The sequence below is a fragment of the Plodia interpunctella genome, chromosome Z, assembly GCF_027563975.2.
Source record: "Plodia interpunctella isolate USDA-ARS_2022_Savannah chromosome Z, ilPloInte3.2, whole genome shotgun sequence".
NCBI classification, from domain to species: Eukaryota; Metazoa; Arthropoda; class Insecta; order Lepidoptera; family Pyralidae; genus Plodia; species Plodia interpunctella.
The window spans coordinates 8,826,662-8,850,079 of record NC_071324.2 but is presented as its reverse complement, the minus strand read 5'-3'; the positions used below and the strand labels follow the sequence as shown (position 1 = coordinate 8,850,079).

At 33.0% G+C, this 23,418-nt stretch overlaps 1 protein-coding gene across 1 annotated transcript; it reads left to right on the top strand.

Annotated features, from left to right (window-relative positions):
• Positions 1–1,181: 1,181 nt before the first annotated feature.
• LOC128683290 (sodium-dependent serotonin transporter-like) lies at positions 1,182–15,224 on the top strand. The gene is made up of 15 exons (XM_053768742.1): positions 1,182–1,355; positions 2,171–2,261; positions 3,100–3,214; positions 3,662–3,834; positions 4,206–4,390; positions 5,933–6,038; positions 6,628–6,762; positions 9,136–9,339; positions 9,789–9,908; positions 10,288–10,407; positions 12,017–12,223; positions 12,326–12,469; positions 13,062–13,190; positions 13,519–13,701; positions 14,370–15,224. The coding sequence occupies exons 2-14, from the start codon at positions 2,193–2,195 to the stop codon at positions 13,669–13,671; spliced, it is 1,860 nt and encodes a 619-aa protein (XP_053624717.1). The 5' UTR covers positions 1,182–1,355; positions 2,171–2,192; the 3' UTR covers positions 13,672–13,701; positions 14,370–15,224.
• The last annotated feature ends 8,194 nt before the right edge of the window (positions 15,225–23,418 follow it).

Sequence of the window (23,418 nt, the reverse complement as noted above, 5' to 3'; positions counted from 1 at the left end):
TTTTATAAAATCAGGGCTGATACGAAATTTTATTTGATATTATATTAACTACTAATAATATATTTAATAACTTAATCTAATTAGTGTTGTTAGGTAAATACATACTCCTAACAAAATGGTATCATAATATTCCTGTTCCTGACGATTTAAATTAAGTAAAAATATATATACATAAAAATATTTGATAAATAATGAAATTTAATAATTTAATTAGAGCTCTTTGTTAGTTTGGTGTAAATATACGATCTTAAATAGATTGGGGTTGTGATGTACTCGGTTAATTTGGATGCAATCGTATGAGGATTAGCTTAGTTGTTTCAGACGCTGCCGCTCGCTACGCCGTGTGTCGTGGTAATCGTCGAAAGTCGAAATTATGTTTACACCACATCGAAGGCTTTAGCAGATTCAGGGAGATTTTCACATCCTGCCAAAATCCAATCAAACTAAATTTTATTTTCGAACAGGTAGACAGATACTAGAAACCAAACCGAACCATAATTACATTTATAGAGCTGTGGCTTGAATTTTTTAGTCTTCCCTTTTACGTGTTGATGGTATTTCTCGATAAGATCATGTCAAACCATGTATTTCCTACAGATGTAAAAATATTGGTCTTTCCAAATGTAAGACACGTCAATGGATCGATCTGGTCAGCCCGAAAGCAGCAGGTGTTTGGGAACTCAGGACCAACAAGCGAATGATTCATCGTGAATATAAACCAGTTCATCTTGTTTTTTTAGTAAAATAGTGACGTAGTTTATAGATGATTGTAAAGTTATGTAGGGATGATTAACACATGGCACTGCGTATCGCCAGCCATGATAAGTGGTAAAGATCTTGTCTCCCATTGGCCTCTCAGAAATCCGCCCGACCCTTGCTTGCACACGAACGTACACTGGTCATCTGCGCAGCCGAAATACGACGACAGCGCGGTCGGGCGGTGCCGCATTTTAATTGCCTAAATGAATGATTTTTATTTCTTTGCCTGATATATACCTGTGGGGATCTATCTACTTGTGGGAAAATCTCTTCTTCACCGCGATTTCCTTTCAGAAAAAGTTGACCCGTGAGGGTCTTCAATACAGCGACACTTGGAAGTACCCTACATAGAACGCGAACCAGTGAAGAATCTTCTTACATTTCAAACCTATTATAAAGAAAACTGTCAAAGTCATTTGACAAGTTTATTCAAGATAGGTACCAAATCATATATTTCTAGCAGTAGTATGGTTTTTATTAGCCTTTATTTGATAATGTCCAATGTAGCATACCTATATTAATTGTCTAGTTGAAAATTTTAAGTTTTTTACAAACGGGCTTTTGTTTGGTGCTTTGTCTCTTGTCTCTTTAGAAAGGTAAGAAGTAGAAATGTCAATGCTATTTCTTTAGTAGGTATTTTCATGTATGTACCTATGATCAATTATCAAGAAGACCGATTTATGTACAAACGGTGATGTATATCAAATTTAATTTAAATGTAATTAACCTCTTCATATCCATATCCTCATGGGTTGTGGTCATTAGATGGAACGAAACACACACAACAACTTTCCTGACATTGTTAATGGACTGCATTTCACAAATAAGTTTATCAACAAGTTTTCAGGTTTCCTCACGATGTTTTTCTTCACCGGAAGCAAGTAGTGGTCTATGAAAACTTCTATGCACGGGTATGTACTTATATACAAACTCATGTGGCTCGAGTAACCTGGGACCTTTCAATCCACCGGTTTCACAGTAATATAATTTCTATAATATAATTATCAAATAAATTAAATTCCTTCTTGGCCAGTATAAAAGACATCTGAAGAGTGTTATATAATGATAGTATTGAAAATCTTTCGAAAACCTTCATATTCTGTGGTTATTTATTTTCTTTAAATGTCTATTGCTTCATTTTTTAAAGAAGAGCAAATAAAGAAGCGTACTTGTATCCTAACTTACAATTGTAAAAACGAATGTAAGTATATATATTTGTTTTCTCTTTGGGCTTAATCTATACATCCAATTTTCTTGAAATTTCGCGTACATTTAGTTAGGATTACGGATATAGATATAGATTAGGTGAGAAATTCAAGATAGCGAATTCACGCGCATATGCTAGGAGTGTTAATAAGGATATGTAGACTTATTTGTAATTTAGTATAACTATGTACAAAATTGTTAACAGTATTAATTAAGCATAATTCAAGATGCCGCAACATCCAGGACATATTAAGATGGATTTGTCATCAAGTATGACATTAGTTTCCGGTAGAGCGGTGAGTTAATGGTTTTTTTCTGATTGATATTATAAGTCTTTGAAATACATTTATATTATAAAACCGGACCGTTCAAATCACACGAAGATAAATGCAAGATTACACGGTATATCTATTATTGCCATAGATCAACAAAAGGAAAAATAAAATTCCCGGTAATCGTCCTTTGAAATTCTTTTCCAAAAATCCATTGAATAGATTTTTAATAAGCAATATGAAAAGGGCGTTTAAACGTTGTGACAAAGGAAATGTGACACAATATTTCTGGAAGTTTTATGTCCCAGATTCCTTTTATACACTGGATACACTGGATATACTCGCGCGGTCGACTCAGTCTCGCTAGGAATCCGAGCACACCTAGTTTTATTACCAGTTCGGGCCTGAAGATGCTTGTTTATCGTCTTTTGGTTTGATAGAAGGGTAAGCGTAGCTATGCCCTCTCCAAATCGGAACTACTTGATGTTTATTGCAATTTTTCTGTACAGTATCAGACACCTCGAAAATATTACAGCACGTATATACAGGCCTGTCTATATCTAGACAGGCTGGATTTAAGTTCAAAGTTAATAAAATAAAATAAATAAAATTTTATAGCGGAACTAAAGCCACGTGTAAAATTAATTTCATGACCAGGCTATATTAGCTGTTGAAGAATTTGCCCCATTATGTGAGGTATATAATGCATTATCATCCCAACTATACGTGTATATAAAATTTCAGCTCAATCCTTTGAAGACATTATGTTATTTAAAATTTAGTTGCATGATTCCACCCGATATTGCCAATAAAGGCTTACTGATTTACATTGGAAGTAAAAAAGACGATGTTTTCATTTCAGGATGCAGGAAAAGATCATTTCAAATGGGATAGCATTAAAACATTCCTATACCTCGCATTCGCGTTTGCTTCATGCAGTTTTACTTTCGATATGTTTTCAGAGGTGGTGGATAATGGTAAGTTTTGTAAAATTTCATGATGTGAGTGACTTAATATTTGATGTTTAAACACCATTACATGAATGGGTTATTTCCAGTAAAAGTAAACCTGTTGTGTTTGTGCACACAGAAACAAAGAAACAACCGCTTGTCAAAATCAAAGTCGAAAATATTTTTGAGTTCACAGAAATTCAGAACAAGTCACAACTAGGTCGTAGCGGCGCTACGGATAAACGTGTCAGACGTGTATACGAACTCAATAATTTCTGTACTATACGAGAATGCACCTCTAATATAGATTATAGGCGGTATATTGATCCATACATACACTTTGCTGTCAGAATAATGACCTTAAAGAAGGCTTAAAGAAAATTTCGATTTAGAGATGACTGCCTTATATTTTTTATTATACTTTTAGGTATTATTAAAAACTACTATCAACTAATGGTTTCTGTTAATTTCCAGTAAGATTATTGGATTTTATTTTATTGGAGATTACACTTGGCATGCCTTATATGTTTATGGATGTTTTTATAAAACAGTACACAAGGAAAATCGATTTTAACCAGTCCCTTAATCCTTTACTGAAAGGAATTACTTATGGATCTCTTCTTCAGACAGCTATGTTTGCACTGTTGGTAAGTATACGTATTTCTAATAGTTATTTCTGAACTCAGAAGCTTTTATATGAAATGTAGTGGAGAGTATTTTATTTAGCATGTCAGTCAATAAAAAATAATTTTAGCGAATATGCGTACCCTATAGTAAAAATATCTGTCAGCATTACCTTAAAATCCTGTTGCTACTTTATTTTTTACTACCTATAACAGAAGGATGTTTAGTATATGTCTGACCGTGGCATTGTAACTGTCAAACGAATGAATAGATTATGATCTAATTTTTGTTAGAGACTTAATTTTTTGTAATAAATTTTATCATCGTTAAGGTATGTGTTGGTTATTTTCTTATTATTTTTATTTAAGATATTTTTAATAAAATAATTTTACAGCACGCGTGTGATCTAACTGATGGGCTTGAATACCTAGCAATGTTTTTATTAATGCGCCATTTTAGATCGGCTTGTCCAAAGGGGGCCTCACCAAATAATTGTGTGGAACGGAAGACTGTCTGGATACAATGTGACCTTGGCCAAATAACTGCGATAAATAACACTTCTGTACATGTATACTATACGTAAGTATTTTCTTATTTAATAATTTTAAACCACGAAAGAGATGGCAGGACGAGTTCCTGCGGAGGTGGTAACAGCTGCTCTCGACGAGAGATTTGTGGAAAAAGAAAGGGAATGGCGTTGCCCAGCAATGGGATCCATCCTAATTTAAATATTATATTATAATCAAGAAATTTGCTTAAGTCTAGATGTAAATATCTTGATTTACTTGTAAAAAATATTTACTTTCCTACTCAACTCATGCTAGGAAATGTAAAAATAAAAGTACTCTAAAAGAAAGAGGATACCGGTAATAAACTCCAAAAGAAGAAGTTATATTAAAAAAACGTTTGCATTAAATTCGAAAATATCCTTACGGCATCAGGGCAATGTTGTATTTTGCGTGTGCCTAATGTTTTTCAATCCACATGACATTTTACACATTAAATAGTTCCAGAGCTTTTAAAAAACGCTAATTAAATGTAATAATGTATGTGGTACTAACCTGTGATAGGTTACTATCACAGGTTAGGACCTATCATTATCCAATTCGACAGGTATAAAAAGATAAAGTATAACAAACATTAGTAAGACTTATTTCTATTTGATCAGAAAACAGATTGTTGTCTATTAATAGTCGATCAGCTGTTGATATTCGATAGTCCGCTAGCAGCCCGACGCGGTGGTCAAGATGTTTGCAGTACGGCCAAAAATATTATAACTTTGTCAAATTGATTTAAGTTCGGGGCTAGGAAATTGCAGCTTGATTGAATCGCTCCATCGAAAGAAAATTAAAATCGGGCGAGAGCAGAGATGGGTATTCGCCCGATATTTTGCCTATTTATTGGATTTGCGGTCGTTAGAATAAAATGAAAAAGCACAGGCTCGTAAAGCCATCTAAAAGAGGAATAAAGTGTAAAAATTGATATTCCGGAAGCAAGTCACCTCTGAGGGTGTCATTGTACTTGTATGTGTACTTCTGAGGATGTCACGGGAACCCGAACTCCCCAGACATCAAAATAAAACCGTAATAATTGGCATCACGAACTTTATTTACTAGCTGAGTGTATTATATTTTAATATATCGTATTTGAATGAATTTTAATTTCGTCCGCTAGGTATTATAGCTAAGTTAATAGTTAATAGTTAATAGTTATAGTTAATAGTTAATAGGTTAATAGGCTAAATGATACTTCAAAATAGAAATCTAAATAAGTTCCACTTATCTAGCTAATTCTGAAATAGTATCTCATACAAATTCATCAAATTTTTTGATTACTCAAATTATTTTAACGACATCCCGAAATACACATATATTCTTCATTCTTTACGTATAAGTTATATTTTATTAGATATTGTATTTTAATACCGGTAATTTTATAGATTGTGGATGAAAATAAATATAGAATTATTATTATATTATTATTTTCGTATCGCGTCGCATCGTTTTGTCTCAGATTGTAACGTCTTACATCGCAGGTCAAAGCAAATTATCCATAAATATGTATAAGTACTTACCAAAAAATTACTGCTTTTTTTTTACGTCAAAATTTATTTTTTTTCAGAAAAAAAGGCGAGCCATCCGGGTCGACGACTAAGATGTTTGCCACGGCCATTGTTTGGATTTGTAACTTTTTCTTCAGTACTGTATCAGTTGATACGTTGTTATTGGTATGACCTACATATTTAATTTGTGAAATACAATAGCGAGTTTTTGAGAATTGTACAGCACAAGAGTTGTAAAGACTGTATTACTATCTGTCTTAAAATTTAAAATGATAAACGTTACAATAAAAATGCGTAAGTACATGTTTTTAAAAAATCCATATAAACAATGTGAAAAAAAACATTATCAGTGCTTTTATTATAATTCATTTCTCATTCTCTGCGAAATATAGGTGTACTTATTAGTAGGTATAAGTGAAGTCCGGTATGTCTTACGACTAAGATTTACAATATCATAATATTTAAGAAAATGGATTAAAATTTTAGAGGATTCTTAAGAAATGTAAGAAATCTGCATTGACAGTAATACCCGGTTCTATTATTTTATTATTCAAATAAACTAAACAATACATGTTAAAATTTAGTTCGCCATCATCATCAAATATTGAAAACATTGAAACAGAGATAAATTTGATATTGAAATTGAACAGGAACCGTTGTATTTGCCAATCACAATCAACCGGAGACCGACTCGCGGTCATCCATCAGTTATTGATGAGCTGAATAATTCATCGCGTCAAATTATTTATTGCAGATATCGAAATTGTCATTTTTATGGAGATCTATATCGACGTGTTTCCTTGCGCTGTCGATATCGTTTTCATTACCTCAGCATGTGATTACGTCAGTTATAAGTGATATCATGAGCCTTAACTCACCACCAGCATATGTAAGTTTATTGGTTGATTAACTTTACACTTCTAAATGTAACCGCAAACTGACACGGATTTGTGGTTATTTTACGGGTTGTTTTCATTAAGACAAATCAGCTCAATGAGATGCGACGCGAAAATAGATACTGATAGTTCCTAAATGCCGTGTAAGTTCTAGCTATTTGAGAAATTGTTGTATAATATAAAATTTGACGTGAAAAAACCCTGTGTGGGTCTAATGTCTGAATAAATGATTGATGTTGACTTAATAATAGACGATCACACGTCAAAAATATAGACAGCTACATGAACGCTGGATTACAAAATCAATTGTGCAGTTCAGACTACCGCAGGCTCAGTTAATAAATATTTAACGTTTACTTAGTGATTTGCAAGTAAACACAACCATTTACTTGCAACTTAGGTACCATATTATGTTGTTAAATCTTAACAAGTGTATCTCATTTACGGTAAGACCGTGTTTTTAAATAATATTCTAAATAAAAAAAAATATATTTCTCTTGGACTAATCGTTTTCTACCCTATTAAAAATTTCCATCGCTAGACATCATCATCATCAGCCTACAGTAGTTCACTGCTGGACATAAACCTCTCCTAAGGTGCGCCACTTTGTCTGTTTTGGATTTTACGCATCCAATTGTACCTCTGAACCTTTCGCGGGTCAGCGCGCCATCTAGTTAGTGGGTGTCCCACATTTCGCTTACTGGGGCACGGACTCCCCTCGAGAACACATCTGCGGAGGTGGTTATCGTTGTTCTACCAATCAGCCCATGGCCACCTCAGCTTGTTGACATTTTCAGCTATTTTTGAGACTTTGGTTCTCTGTTGGATGTCTTTGTTAAGGAGTAAATAGCTCTCGCCAGAGCACACTGAGCAACATTCAGCTTATGTACCAATGTAAAACTGTATACAGACTGTGGTCACTTCTCTGAAGCATATGGCATCACGGGCAAGACGCATTGGTTGATGAAGTCTTCAAACTTCGCCAGACTTGCAAAGATAAATTTAAAATAATTACAATCGTATATTCACGCGAAATGATATGCTGTTTTGTACAGAACAATAAGATTAAAGCTTATTGTTTGCATCAAAATATGACTGCGCTCATCGTATCATTCTTGCTTTTCATTAATGCAACTGAATGCAATTGTAATGCTTTGTTGGAGTGAAATACAACCTTGTGTTCATAATTATACATGTGGAAGTTAATTCAATCGAAAATTAGCTTGTGCCGGCGGCTTAAATTAATGCTAATTTATCTTATTGTGGGTGTATTCTCTACTGTTTCACGAGTGCTTACTTCTAAAATTTGAATATCAAATTCACACAGTTAGGTAGTTTGTATGTCGAAATATGAATAGAATGAGGCACGTTCGGGGCTTTGCGCCCTTGGGATTTGATAAAAATCACGTACTTAATTGTTATTCGTTAAAGTTTTGTTTAAAATCAGAAACTTGTCATTTGAGGTCGTTCGAATAAGACGTTGTGAAACACATGATACATTCCATTTATTATCTGGGACAAGCTGCTTGATCCAACGTGTCCAAAAAGCATGTTGCCGATTTTTCTTCAACGTACCATATCACTCCTCATTAAATAGAGCAGCCATTATAAACATGTTGTCACCAAGAAGGTTTAATCTTGCCACGAAGCCTGAATAAATATTTGCGGTGGTAAAGTCCGGTGTGCAGGTAATATTTAATGTGCCAATATTTCACTTTGTTTACCTGGGTGAAAATAAATAAACATAACAATAAAAGCTGATATTACACTTAATGCAATTCCAAACGGTCTAAGTAGTGATATCCTTTACCAACATATTATAAAACAAAGTCCTCTGCCGCTTCTGTCTGTCTGTTCACAATATACTCAATCATTACTGCACGGATTTTCATGCGGTTTTCACCAATCTATAGTGTCATTCCTAAGGAAGGTTTAGATGTATAATTTATTATGTTGTTATCCGAAGTCAGGACGGGCCTCTAGTTCCATTTAAAATTTTTAAGTAAAGTCGCCTCGGATTTAGTAATTTTTTAGGCTGTCACAGGCTATTTCATCTCGCTTTGTGCATTTTGCCGTCTTTGTTAGCTTCAATGTTCAACTAGTTTGAGACACATATCCGTTTTACTACGTTGCGTATATAGGTACATACAGACATCTATATATACCTGTATAGGTATATATATTGAAGTGTGCATGAGTTTCAATAATTTCTGTTTAATAGGCTTCTAAAATCGTTTATGCCCAAGATACATGTATAATTTTTGACATATTTTTCATTTTTTTGTAACAAAATTGGATTGAGTTTGGAATTTTATTTAATTACATGATTATTTACTATCGTTAATAAATGAATATAATTGTTTCAGGATACAACAATTAATCTGGTGACTTACATCTACGGTATAGGTTACTTAGGCGTGTACGACTTTCAAATGATTTCACCATTCACAATGGTTGATAATACTGTAGTAATATTCGCAGTAGTGTTCACTCTGCTGGGCTTCATAAGGTCTTTTGTCATAAAAACACTGTATAAATTGACGGCGAGATGCATCTCAATTAATTTCAAGGTATTTTTGAAGTAATAACTTCGTTAGCGGCGTTGTACACTTTTGATGGGTAAAAAATGTTAATCTCGCATCAGGACACGTGAACTGCCTGATTGAAAATTCGTTTGACATCAAAAATGCACAACGTTTGACATCCAAAATGAATTCAAGTTTTCACTTCAGCCGTTTTTTTGATGTGAACCCTAAAAAATAGGACAACTTCGGTTAGTCCTGATACACGCACTAGCCGAAGTTGTCCTATTTTTATTTTATTAATTTTATTTATTAAGTATTACTTATTTATTAATTAATGTTATTAAGATCGCGTAGGTGACGTCAAGTTCAAGTTTAGTAACCCCTTTCTCTTAGTGAAATGACCACCGACATTCATAGCCTAAAAACTTGAAAGACTGCACTTGTGCGAAGTGATTTGAAAGATCTTCCATTATTTAATTATAACGTTTTTACAGGTCTACTACCATTATTTGTTATTTGGAATACTACCCTTCGGTGCCGATTACCTCCCTGCTCACATACTTTATCTTCTAGTCATATATGGAAATATTATTGTAGCTGCATTAGCTTTCCTGGTAAGTTATTTTTAATAATTGACCCTCCTGAAAAATTGCTATCTTTATTGATAGATTGATTCATTTATTAGACCTGACATTAATATTAGGACCTAAATATGAGTGCATACGATTTTAAACTGTACTGACTTCATGTTTTCATTCATATATACTTAGTTTCGGAATGAAGGCAGAAAAACTTGAGTTTGATTGTGCGTACATTTATAGGAAGTATTCTTGCCTAACCATTCTGTGGCTATTTCCACAGAATGGGCCACTGCTGGCTGGTGACGCTGCTGGGCAATGTCCTCTAACATTGCCCAGCAGTGGGACCCCACGAGCTAATAAAAAATACTTACATTCAGATGAGGAGGTGTTAAAAATATCATTGTATTTCCAGTCTACCACGACTCTGACAATGTCAAGGCTGCTACGCCGTGAATTCAGATCGTTAAAAAATGTTTATATAGTTGGGATATTATGCTTGATCGGATTTCTCGCTTCGTTGCCATTAGCTATTGTAAGTTTAATATATGTTTATTTTTTTATTTAGGTGGGAAAAAATACCTATTATATTATAATATTATCTTATGTATTGTCAACATTTCTTTCTTACTAATTAAGCTACATAAAAACCATTTTGTTTTACTAAAGTTAAACTGGTCTGTTAACTATTGTTGTCTTCAGAAATGTATATATTTATTAATTTTTACAAAACATAAGTATATTTTTACCTATTGCAATATTTGTTAAAATGCTCAAATATTGAAGATACATAAAGTGAAGATATTTAACAGTACGTGGATCCATCGCTTGTGTACTTAGATAATTAATTAAAGTGATAAAGACAATATTTGAATTTCAATTTGATGAAATGATTTTGTTTTCATTCTTATACGAACCAGAAAGTGATCCCTTAGGATGGCTTTTAACCTTTTAAACCCTAAAAGGGAAATCAAATACCTATAATCTTTTAACTAAATTTTATCGCGACTATTAGCTGTTGTTCGAAATCTAAACAGTCGTATGTTTTGTATGGACCAGTTTGCGTATCATCTTATTTTTATAATGCAATCATATTTTTATTGCGACACATTTACTTAATACACGTAATACAAAGCGAAGCGAATAAATATTTGAGTTGTGGGAATAGTGAATCTCGAACTCACGTATTCCTTTTAGGTTGTCTTTATGTATAGCGACATATGAGCGACATTGAGCACAAGGGCCATATACGTTTAAATATTCAAATGCAACATCGTCACCCGAGATGCTAAATTTGGAGTTACTAAAGCGTCATTATGACCTATTAAATTGTGATGATTAGGTTCGAAAACGGAAATAAGGTTAATTTGCGATTTTAGTAAGGAGACCACCATTCTAGCAACCCGTCCTGGTTGGACGGGTCGCTAGAATCGTAGACGTGTGGTCGCCCTGCCTAATGTATTTTAAGCACATATATTTATATTTGCTATCTGAATTATCACAAAACTTATAGTCTTGTGTTATAAGAACACGCTTGGGAACACGCATGTGGTCAAAATAGTTTTATACAAAAATGATTCAAAGATCTGCTTTTCTGTCTTGTCGTATAAATGAACTCCTTATTTCACCTTTCTTTCAATTCTATCTTTCGTCGCTACCGGGACTTGTTAATTCGGTATTAGACGGGGTTGTATTTTACGCCCTAGCCCTAATATTAAATTTCACGTGTCACTACATCTAAGCAACATGAAGGATATTGCCACTATAATTAGTAATAGTACATTGTTCACCGACACAAGAAAGTAACGGATTTCAACGTGGGTGACATGTTAGGCCCGAGACGTAGTCGAGGGCGTTAATCACCCGAGTTGAGAATTGTACTTTCTTCTGAGATACATAGTGCTTTATACGACACCTGCCTTCAAGGATGATGAAAAAATTTTTCCGGCACAGGCTATTTATGTCACAGCTTGTGCTTTTGTTCATCCATGATGGCATTCAAATAACAAAAGTGTCACTAGACACTAGAAAAGATATCCAAATAGTGTTATAAATATGAAAGAAAAGTAAAATTCAAGAATTTTCTAATGCGCAACCTGTAACCTGTTTGTAAACCAGTAAAACATTTTTTTTCTCTTTTTTAGACAAATTCTACATCGTCATACAGTCAAGCTGGAGGATTAGAATATGGTGTGTACATGACAGTTCTTTATCTTGGAGGTATTAAAACCGGTTTGATTATGTGGATATACGGTGTGAAAAAGTTCTCAACAGATATACACTTTTGGTTGGGCTTTAAACCGACTAAGTTTTGGACATTTTGTTGGTCGGTGTTACCCATTGTTTTGATTGTAAGTTTTTCTTCTATTTTCAAATCTAGAATTTATTTATTTTTTATATTTTTTGTAGAAATTTAACATTATTTTTAAAACTTTATTTAAAATTAATTACAGGGGCTCTGTTTATATCGTGTCGCCCGGCTGAATGAAATTGAAAATGTTACAAATATGATAGTCGCAGCTGTTTGGTTTTTGGTCTCAATTATAATTGTTATTATATTTCAAATAAGAACAATAGCAAAATATATGGTCGGAAATGTAAGTTTGTAAAACATATAAATTGTGCACATACAATGAATCAATTCTGTGAGTAATCATTTTCCGCATTACCAATACCAGCTGTGTACCGTAGCGTTCACATTAAATTTGTATTTTTCTTTGAGAAGTTGAAGTTATGAATGAAGTTTACACAACCTTTTGGTGAAATTATTTACCCAATCTTGAACGGAATTTCTTCTGTCTTTTGATCCTTCGGTTACGGTTTCTGCTAAATGTTTTTTTATAGCCGGTAGTAGCAATAGGACACTTTAATACGTACCTACTACTTATATAGGACAACTTTTTTCACATTTACAATTATTACAAAGACCTATGTATATTTTTCAACCTACTGCAGATAATGGTTAATATTGCAGTCATAAGTTTACGTGTTATTGTTATATACGTTTTATGGCGTTATATCTAAGCGTATATGGGTACTGTCTTGTAGGTAAACATTATTATAAGTGACTATGAGTGTTCATTGTTACCCTTTATATGCATACATTTTATTTTTTACAACTAATGTCATTGTCTATTTTCTGTCCAGTTACTAAATGTTTCTATTTTAAATTCCATTTTTACTTTTTAGCATTTCATTAATGCGTTTCGAAATTCAAGAAATTATGGACCACCAGATCACGTGGACAGAGAACAAAGAAAATATTTCAGCGAAACATTGCGATTAAGAAAGTGTTCACATCAGTGCAAAGTATACGATGTAAGTTTAAGACTTATGTATGTAACTACATTACGAATCTGCAATTTTGGAAAATTTTAGCTGTCTGTCTGAAAGCGCATCACGCATAATATTCTCAATCGATTTACTTGAAATCTGATATTGAGGTTTATCCGGGGTTAATCGACTTGATGACAAATTTTGGGACTTAGAGCTTGTTCCCATTGTTCAGCCGTGCACCGTTGCATCGATGCAGTGCAGTGCAATTCATTGTAAAATAAAATGTTACATATTTCGAACTTGCGGGCAGCTAGTATTTTGTATTTATAAACTAGAGGTGTAGTGTGTGAATTTACATTTAATTTTACAGGAGACATTTGACTGTAATCACATGCCCCTAATGTCGACATTAAGTCCCACATTATCAGACGCTGGGACCACATCTTCAGATGAGCTGACGAACATCTACGTGGCCAATAAGGAGATAAGGGCATCCACGGTTGAAGTGAACACATACCTTTGACAATTAAATTTTATGTGTGATTCATTTACGGTATTACAATTTTTAAATAATTTTCATTTTTCTATTACATATTAAATGTCCAATCTCTAGAATCGCAGGTGGTATTCAAAATTTTATACAAATTAAACTTATAGAACGTGTAACTAAATAAATGCTTAAAATTATTACATTTAATTTACTTTTCTCTATAACCGTTAAACCGAATCGTTAGCTAAAATTATAAGTTAAAAATAAAAGATATTTTATTTGAAAAAAAAAAAACACGTATAAATTGCGACTTAAAATCTTAAATCACTTAGACTAAAAAAAAATGGTGTGCAAATAAAGTTAGTCGTTGCTATACATTCATAAGTGAAGAAGAATAAGTTGTATGTAAGAATTATTGTTTCTAAATGAAAACACAAAATTTAACTATTCCGTGTTACGAGTTGCAGGAAAGTGATTATAAAGTGATAGAAATCAGTGTTGATGCAAAAATTCTGCATTATTAATCTAGCAAATCAATTTAGTTACGTATATTTTACCTAATGCGCATATTCCGTGCATATTTCGGGGCTTAAATTTCGTTCGGGCAAGCTAATTTATTATTTATCTATAATAATAATAACAAATATAGTTTCAAAGTTTTTGGATCCTACTGACTATACATGGAGGAATTGTCTCAAATAAAAAAAATATATTTTTGTTTTTTTTTATAGGCATCCAGACGAATTAGTATGGCGCTTGAACTTTGGAATCTTAAAGAAGATTTAAAAGCCAATATCCTCTAGACGCGTTTATCTTACCTTTTCCTATGCATCTCAAATGAGAATTTTTAACATATTAGTTGAAACCACCAGAAATTAAATACTTATTAAGGACCCAAAGAGCCAGGAACGTAGTGCATCCCAACTGATATTAATGCGAAAGTATGTTTGTTTATTACCTCTTCACTCTCTATCTACTCAACAAATCTTAAAATTTCGAATACATATAGTGCAAAGTACGGAAAAGGACAAAGCCCACCTTTCATCTCAGAAGTACCTTTCGTCTCGGAGGCAAAAGCTAGTTGAATATAAAATTTTATCGAGACAAACAAATTAAGTAGTACAATTTTATCGATGCTCTTCAACATTACGATAATATAAAGTCGATACGATAATATAAAGTGGAAGTGGGATAGACACGTCGCGCGTATGAAAAACGATAGATGGGCAAAACCGATAGCGCCATAGAAAGGCCATTATAGGAGAGGTAAACTAATGGAGACATGGAATAAAAAAAGCGGTTATAGCGGAAGAAAAAAACAACGACGAAAATCGGAGGAGATTTACACTTTATTAAGTGACTTTAGTCTTAACGTCATATTTTATATTATTAGAAAATTTGAATTTCATTTTTTAATTTTGAAGGTTGAATTAGCATTTCAAATATTTGTTGATTTGAATTTTATTTATTTGTAATTAATAGTTAATTATTGTAACCATTATTTAAAATGTTATTTAATTCTGTAATAACAATATAATTAATGTAATTGTAACTTTATTAAGGATCATTAAAGGCTTTATTTTTTATTATGATTATTTCACCTAACAAAATTAATATTATCATATTCCTGACGAATAAAGATCGTAATCAAATCGGGTTTGCGATGTACTCGATGGATGAGGATTTAGCTTAGTTGTTCTAGACGCCGTGAGTCGAGTACTATATTTGTTTTGGCGCTGAAATAATATTTACACCTCAACGAAATAATATGTTTAACACATTCAGTGATATGTTTACATACTGTCAAAATCTAATCTAATTAAATTTTATTTTAACAGGATAGATAAAAACTAAAGTAATAAATCCGAAGACCACAATTACAGAGATGTGGATTCTTTTAAGTTTTCTTCTGCATGTCGATGGTATTTGTCGCCGAGACAATATCAAACCAGCTTTCTAAAAATGAGCCGAGTCAGCCCGAAAGCAGCATGTGTTTAATCACTGAGGAAAAACGAGCAGATGAGTTTTTGTTTTGAGCAGCACCGCTTTTCAAGTTGGTGGCAGGTCTCAGCGCAACCAGCGTCCCAAACCAGCGGCCGCCCCAATCACCACGACACCAAAGTCACACCGTTCGGTTATAGTTAAACAGGAAATTCGGATTTCAAAAACCAAAAAATATATAATTGAAATAAAATAAGTCCGCTGCCTTGTTTTAAAAATTATCTCCTTTTTCATTATTTCACAGTGTTGAAACATCGCTCTCATTAATTTACAATGATTATGTTAAGCGCGTAACTGAACTAACGGGTTGGGTTGTGAATGTTCAGTTTAATGCTTCACAATCGTATTATGTACACAGAGAGTTTGTGGTGTGTGATCAACACCAGTTAAGTGGTTTCGCACCCGCACTCAAACATTCATAATTTGGTTGTGGTTATTTCTTATTGTTGCCAATTTTGAGGAAATGTCTCATGTTAGGTACATTTTTGGGTCTTTTATGCCAATGGATTGAAGGAAAAATTTACTTGCTGATTAAACTATTGTAAAAAAATTTCCTTGTCTCTCACTTTTTCTCATCTGAGCAGCAATGGAAGCAACGTGGCCGTACCAACGCAGGCTGCACGTCTGGAGATTGAGGATCCAGGAATTCTTTCGTGCTCACATTCGTTTGAATCGCTTGAAAATCAATCAATACCTATAATAAACTGAAGAAGGCTCAAATTTGTACATTTATGAATCTGCAATTTTGATTTAATTTATGAAATTTATGATATATTCAGGGATTTCATGTAAGATGATAGATCAACAAAAACAAAAATGTTAACTGCTGCATAGTGAGGAACTTTCCTCAGTGTAGAAATACAAAGATTCAAATCAGATACTATCGGAGTAGCACCAATTAAATATTAGACTTCGTTATATGTATTGGTATAGGCCCTAGATATTGAATTACAGCTGTCAAATATTGAACTTGGCTTTGTACCTATATCTAAACCTACTTAGGTAACTAAAATACACAGTGTATTTTAGTTATGTAGGTAAGTTTACAGATGTTTTATTATGGCTATATGTATGGCTATCGGCCAGACGGTTGATACCGAATAGGGGCGCTTAATTCGATTGTGATCAAAAGATGTGTAGATGCGAAAGTTTATATGTGATGTTGTGTACAGATGTAGAAATTCATCTGAAATCTGAAATCAATAAAACTCTTCCGATACTGACTGACTGACACAACGTACAGCCGAAACTACTGGGCACAGGAAACTGATATTTGACAGGTAGGTGAGCACTAAGAGAGGATTTTTGGAAATTCCACCCTGAATGGGGTGAAAGGGATGATATATTTCTGCCTCGCTGAATACCCGAAAAACATTTCGGGAGCCATCGGACAATTTAAGTGATATACACAGGTGTATGTATTCGAAATGCGAAAGTCTATCGGTGGCTTTTTTACGGCTAAACCACTGAATCGTTTTTTTAAATTGTGTATTCTCTGTGATATATTAGTGTATATCACAGATAATAAACAAGTCTACAATCCTGAGGATATGTATTTGTGTAAATTTGTTACACTTTCGGTAACGGGTAGAATATATCACAGCCTGGAATAATACATAGAGTACTTTTATCCCGAAATTCCCACGGGAGCGAAGCTCCGGGGTGCAGCTAGTATAAATATATCCGTTTAAAAGTACCAGCTAACATCAACACTTATAGGTATCTACTAGTACTTTTAATGTTTTCATTTATTACATATTTATAAAATTTCAGTTTCAAAAATTAACAACCATAGATCTTTTAGCAATACCATAACTTTAATGTGGCGTGTATCAAATATTACTAATAATAATTAATTAGTGCGAAAATCGCTCGTATTTCGCATTGGTTATTATTGTTAATATTCCGGTGTAATGTCGTATTTGCTTTCATAATTGCTTCAACCCTAATTCACAGAACATTCACAGAATTTTGATGAAGTTAAATTTCAACCGCAGGCATGAAATTATAATCCTGTTATTATTTGGTTTTTGACTGTATAATTATAAAGTTTTCCAAATGAATAAAATAGTATATGTACATGGTATAACGAGGCATTTAACACCGATATTGGGTTTTCAATATATATTCGGGTCAGTGGAAAATTGTAACTAACTTAGCAAACTTTTTTAAAACAAAATATTTATTTTAATGGCCCTAACTTAATCTTAACGATAGAATAGAATATTTGGCCCTAGCAGTACAAAACAAATGTAATTAATTTATGTCATAATTACGTACATTTTTTTCATTTTAAAAAAAATTCAATAATCAAAATTTTGGTACTATAATCAATCAAAACTAGACTCTAAAGTACTACAAACAAGTCATAAAATACAAATAATATCGCGTATCGCATTAAAGTAACTGTATAACTCTAATATACACTTTTATTAGAGTGTAAAATCGTATTTTTCTTAGTTGATGTTTGCCGTCACGAGAAAATATTATATATGATATGTCTGCAATGATATTGCAGTGGCAATGAAATAACATTTCAAGTTCGCCTTTGATGCTCCAGAACATAATTACTGGGGATGGTAACGTTTTTTTCCTGAAACCTTAGATATAACATTGCATCCGTTATATAGAGCGCGCATTTGGCTTAGTTACTTTTTTTACTCCCTCTTCTCACTCACTACGTGTTCGCGATTAAATTCGTGGGTATTTTGTCCTGTAGTATTGTTCATTAAACTTTAGAATTTGAAGGTTTAGCTATAATTTACAACTACTATAATTTAGATTACGTAATACGTAACATAAGTAACATTTTAATATACAATAACATAACAATTTAAATAGTATGTAAATGGTTTCGACATATGAAATTCACATAGGTAAGGATTTACATTAGTTTCTCAGGTATTTGTAAGTTCTATCTGAAGACCGTGCGAAATGATGGCGAAAAAGTAGGAAAGTGAACCCAGGGCTCCGACGCTCAACGGTTAAGGAAGGAACCGGGATCACACTCAGATGAGAGAGAGAGAGAGAGAGTATGCGTTATCTGATGGCGAATTGATTGTTATAATAGAAAATAAAATACTAACAATTATTTTCATAGGTTTCTTACCCATAAAACTCTCTTACGTGATATTTTTTTATATATTTTAGTTCAAATTTTTCAAAACATCGTTGAGCTTTAACTCGTCTTCATAAAATTAAATAAAAACGACCCCTCTAGCAAACGTTAACTCTATGCCAGAAAGCAATTAAAATTTCAAATGACAAGCCAGGTTCAAGGTTAAAACTTAATGAGTATCTCATAGCTTTGATGAATATTGTTGAATAGATTTACTTTAAAAAAATGTGTATTACCTTTGTGGGAGTTTTTAATTTACGTTTCCGACGTGTTTTATGGTAAAAAACCATTTATAGTTTGGCTCTGAATTGTGTATTTGTGATAACAGATATTTTTCTGTTTTAGTGTGTCAAAGGGTTAACTATAACTCAATATTTATTTTCTATAAGATTATAGAAACTGAACGTTAGATTACCGCTATTCAAAAAACTTTAATGTAGATTTACTAACATAGTTCCTCTGTTACTAACACTTCATGGGCTATGCCTGCAATAAATGATTTTATTATTTATTATTACTATTAAGTCTTGATTATGTTTTAAAAATTACGAACCGGTGCAAATGCGCCGGCCACATAATTGTTTATCTATTGTGTCTCGATTCTAGATATCTGTTAAAATGACTACGTGTGAGTGGACTCATAATATCAGATTATTAGAAAAATGTAAAATAATTTGGTTTTTTATTATTATCAGTGGTAAATAATTATTTAACATGGCGTGCGGTTCCGCTCTAGAGTAGGTCTACTCCATATCTTACCATGGATGTCGTACGTGACGACCATGGGGCACACAACTTAAGCAGATGATATGATACAATAGCACCCAAATAGGGATGAAGTTAGGCAGTTGAACCTTTAAAATTTTAAGGTTTAGGCAGGTACCTAAATTATAAATTAGGTAATTTAACACTGACCCCGGGAGTCACAGCTTTGAACGAAAAGGTACCATTTTAATTGACTTTGTCAAAGGACACTTACCTATATAAAGTTACAAGATCAAAGGCTTGCGATAGCCCATGTTCTGGACATAGGTACTGGACCTTTCAGTACCTCCGTAAGCGTAACACAAAGTCAACAAGTATAGTATAAGATCCACATGATACCTATGTTATTCGTTTTGTATATTATTCGTTTTATATATTCGTTTTGTATTTTGCTCTTCGAATCCTGAAATGGAAACTGAAACGCTCATCATAATAAATTACTACATTCTCCATTGGTCCTCACAAAGACGCGAGTTGATAATGCTCACTAATTAAATATTTTATATATTATTTAGCTGCGCCACGTGATGTTACCTGCGTAATTATTAAAAAACAATAATACACAGTATCGCTATCTACTTCATAAAGTGCTATTAAAAGTACTTTTTAATCAAATCCTACGGGAATCGCGTACTATCAACACTATGGCCACTATAAAAATGGCCTCGGTGTTTGAGCGTGAATTCGAAACAATTCGCACTTTAATAATATCAATGGGATAGAGAAGAGTGTAAATTATCAATTGAATCAAATGCATTGATCTTCTTTATAAAACACGTAATTGCACTAACAAATGTAATGACTATTCAAATTTATTTTAAATGTAATCGCTGTTTATGATCGAATTCGGATTATCCTTCCTACTGAGAACTGTTAGTTTGAAATACTTTCCCCGCGTCGATATTTCCTGAATCCTGCAATTTAGGGAGCTTCAAAGTAAGAGTGAATAGACATTTTTGAGCATGTCTATCCCCTAAGCCAGATGGAAAGAACAGATGAGGTCTAGGGTAGAGACCTACCCGACCTTACCTGTGCTTTCCACGAATAGATATTTGTCCTCAATCTAGTTAATAATAAAAAAAATGTCTTATTGTGAATTCTTGCAGCAATGTCTTCCATTCACTTGCATTTAGTATATATATGTAATTTGTTAGAGAAAAAGAACCCATTACACTACTTTCTGATACGTTATTATATTGAAATCTATCATATAAACTTACCTACTGGATAAATCTGCCTAATGTGATTGGCCAATTGTGAAACACAATTTTTAACGTTATCTGTTCGATAAAGTAGGTCCATAGGCTATCGAATAATTTATCAGAAAGCGGTAAAATATGCGCTGTTGATAAAATATTCTATCCTGTTGTCGGTAAAATATTCTATCGGTATCATAATCGAGTTTCGATTGATATCCGCGGTTAAATAGTTAATAAGCCAAATGAACAATTAGTGTTTACGTTCGATGAAATATTAAATGCGTGAAATCGCGTGAAGCTTTTAGCAAATTTCACACGCGTTAACACTTGCACAAATTATTGACAATATGAATTGTTGACAAATTACAGATTAGCAAAATGTCTTACTATTAACATACGTATTGTATTTTTCGACTGCACTCGAGATAAATTCCTATGTTCTGGAATTAGAACTAGATGTTGAAAGTTATCTTGCAGGTAATATATATCTCTTGAATATTGCGCCTGCTGGGAATTTTCAATAATGTTGTGTTTATATATTTTATGCAGGAAACTTGGTATGCACTTGTTTTCATATTTGTTACGTCCTCAGCTCTGGCTTGTGTGGGCTTGTACACAACGTACTGATAGAATAACGTCTAAATAATTTTTGATTTTGTTCGTCGTATTTTTGTATTTTCTACAGAAATACTTTAAATAACCTTTATATTTTATGATGATGGTCTATGATTTGATACTCTTAAATTTATAGCGTAAGTTACAAAAAATCAGCTTCCAATTTCAAGTCGGGTTACTTATAAACCACAAGAGTTTCGCTCGAGCCGGTCGGCGTAAAACATTCAGGGGCACCACAAAAAATTCATCTCCTCAGATCTCGATTGGAGATGGAATATTCTAGGTGCCTTTGACGGGGTCACTTTAATGGGTTCCAACTGTTTACATATTCAAATACTTTTGGTTTAGGCACGTCGCTCGCTTGACCTTTTTATTTACAACGCTTGATTGTGAATAAAAAGGTCAGAAAGCATGTGTCCCAACACATAAAATGACATATAAAAAAAAGATTGTGAGTATTTGTACTATAAATGAGTTCTACACATTTTATATAACCCAGATCAGATTTACTTTTAATATTATTTTTGTATAAATAAACGATAAAAGTGTACTTACATAAATGTGTATTATCTTATTACACCCAAAAATCAATGGAAAATGTTTTAAAAATTATTTGATTAAGAATATTTCTCCATATTATATTTAATTGTTAAATTATTTCTTGGGACGACTAGGACATTAAGTTTAACCGTCTGTATAAAAATCACCGCTCGAGTATTTCACTGTCATATTTCTTTTACATTAAAAAAATCGGTAATGACTTTTTTGATCGCTTAGAAATCGTCGTCGTTTAATAGGACAATTTTATGAGTTTAGTTTACATTCCCTCTAAAATTTACCACGATCGCATTTTCTTTCTACCCTTTTTGAAGGCCACGCTTTTAATTATTCGCAATTTTAATATATCTCAGTTATCAGAAAAACGTAGTATGTAATAGCGGCCTGTCCCGGCTTTGTTCGGGTAAATACATTGTATCCTTAAATCATTCTAAGGAATCACTCTAACCTTTCGTGAAAATTGCATTAAAATCTGTGCTTTTGAGTTAATCGCGAACAGAAATACAGACGCTGTAGAGGACTATGTTTTTAATATGTAACGGTACACTATCAATGTCAATATTTATTTAGCATCCCGGGCTTGACTACCAAGCGCACACTCCTAAAAAAAGAGTTGCAAAACGAAAACGATACCAAAATGCAAAAGATTTAAATATTCATGATATTAAACTTCACAGACAATTTCATAAATAACTTGCATTTAAAAGTGGCTCTGGTTTCCGTAATGAATAACTCTTCAAATTATTCACAGAGAGAAATTAATCCGATTTAATTTTGACGGACATGTCATTTTAAGTTGAAAGTTAATTGACGGCGTATGAAACTGTATGAATGTGAATTTGTTTGTCTCGTTATTGGTCGCGCGTGGTCGCTGCGGCCTTGAACTGTAAAACACAACACACAGAGTTGTGTGTACTGGAAGTGTCTACTTGTACAACATATACCTATAAAACTATTGCGAAATGTGCTTTAATAACCTAAACTTTGTAGTATTGAAATAAGCTCCTCGTAACTTTCAACTTAACTTTGGATTTGGGCGAAAGGTATTGTATCAGGTATGTACGTGGCGATAACTAGATTGAAGCTATACAGAATATAATATCATAGTTAAAATCTAATCTCATTAAATATGGCAAGGAAACTTACCATATTTAAGCTTCATATACAGCAACAATAAAAAGTACAGATAAAGAAAAAATAAATCGCAACCCTGTTTTTCAGTAAACCTTGGAGTGAAATAACGATTGTAAAAAGAAATTTTTGACTTAAAGTTATCCCTGCTTAAAAAAACTGAAATGAAACAAATAATCATATCTAGTCAAAATATATCTGTCGTTGTTGCATACGTTAATTTAATTTTGATCTTGTTGTCGGGTTCTTGTTGACTACTATTGATTTTAACTGTTCGAGGTTATTATTTTTAAAGGTTAAACTGTTCATTTATTTACCAAGAGTTTTACTATTTATCACGTGGAAGCTGTGGCTTGAGAAACAAAATGTTTATTACTCGTATTTTCTGCATAG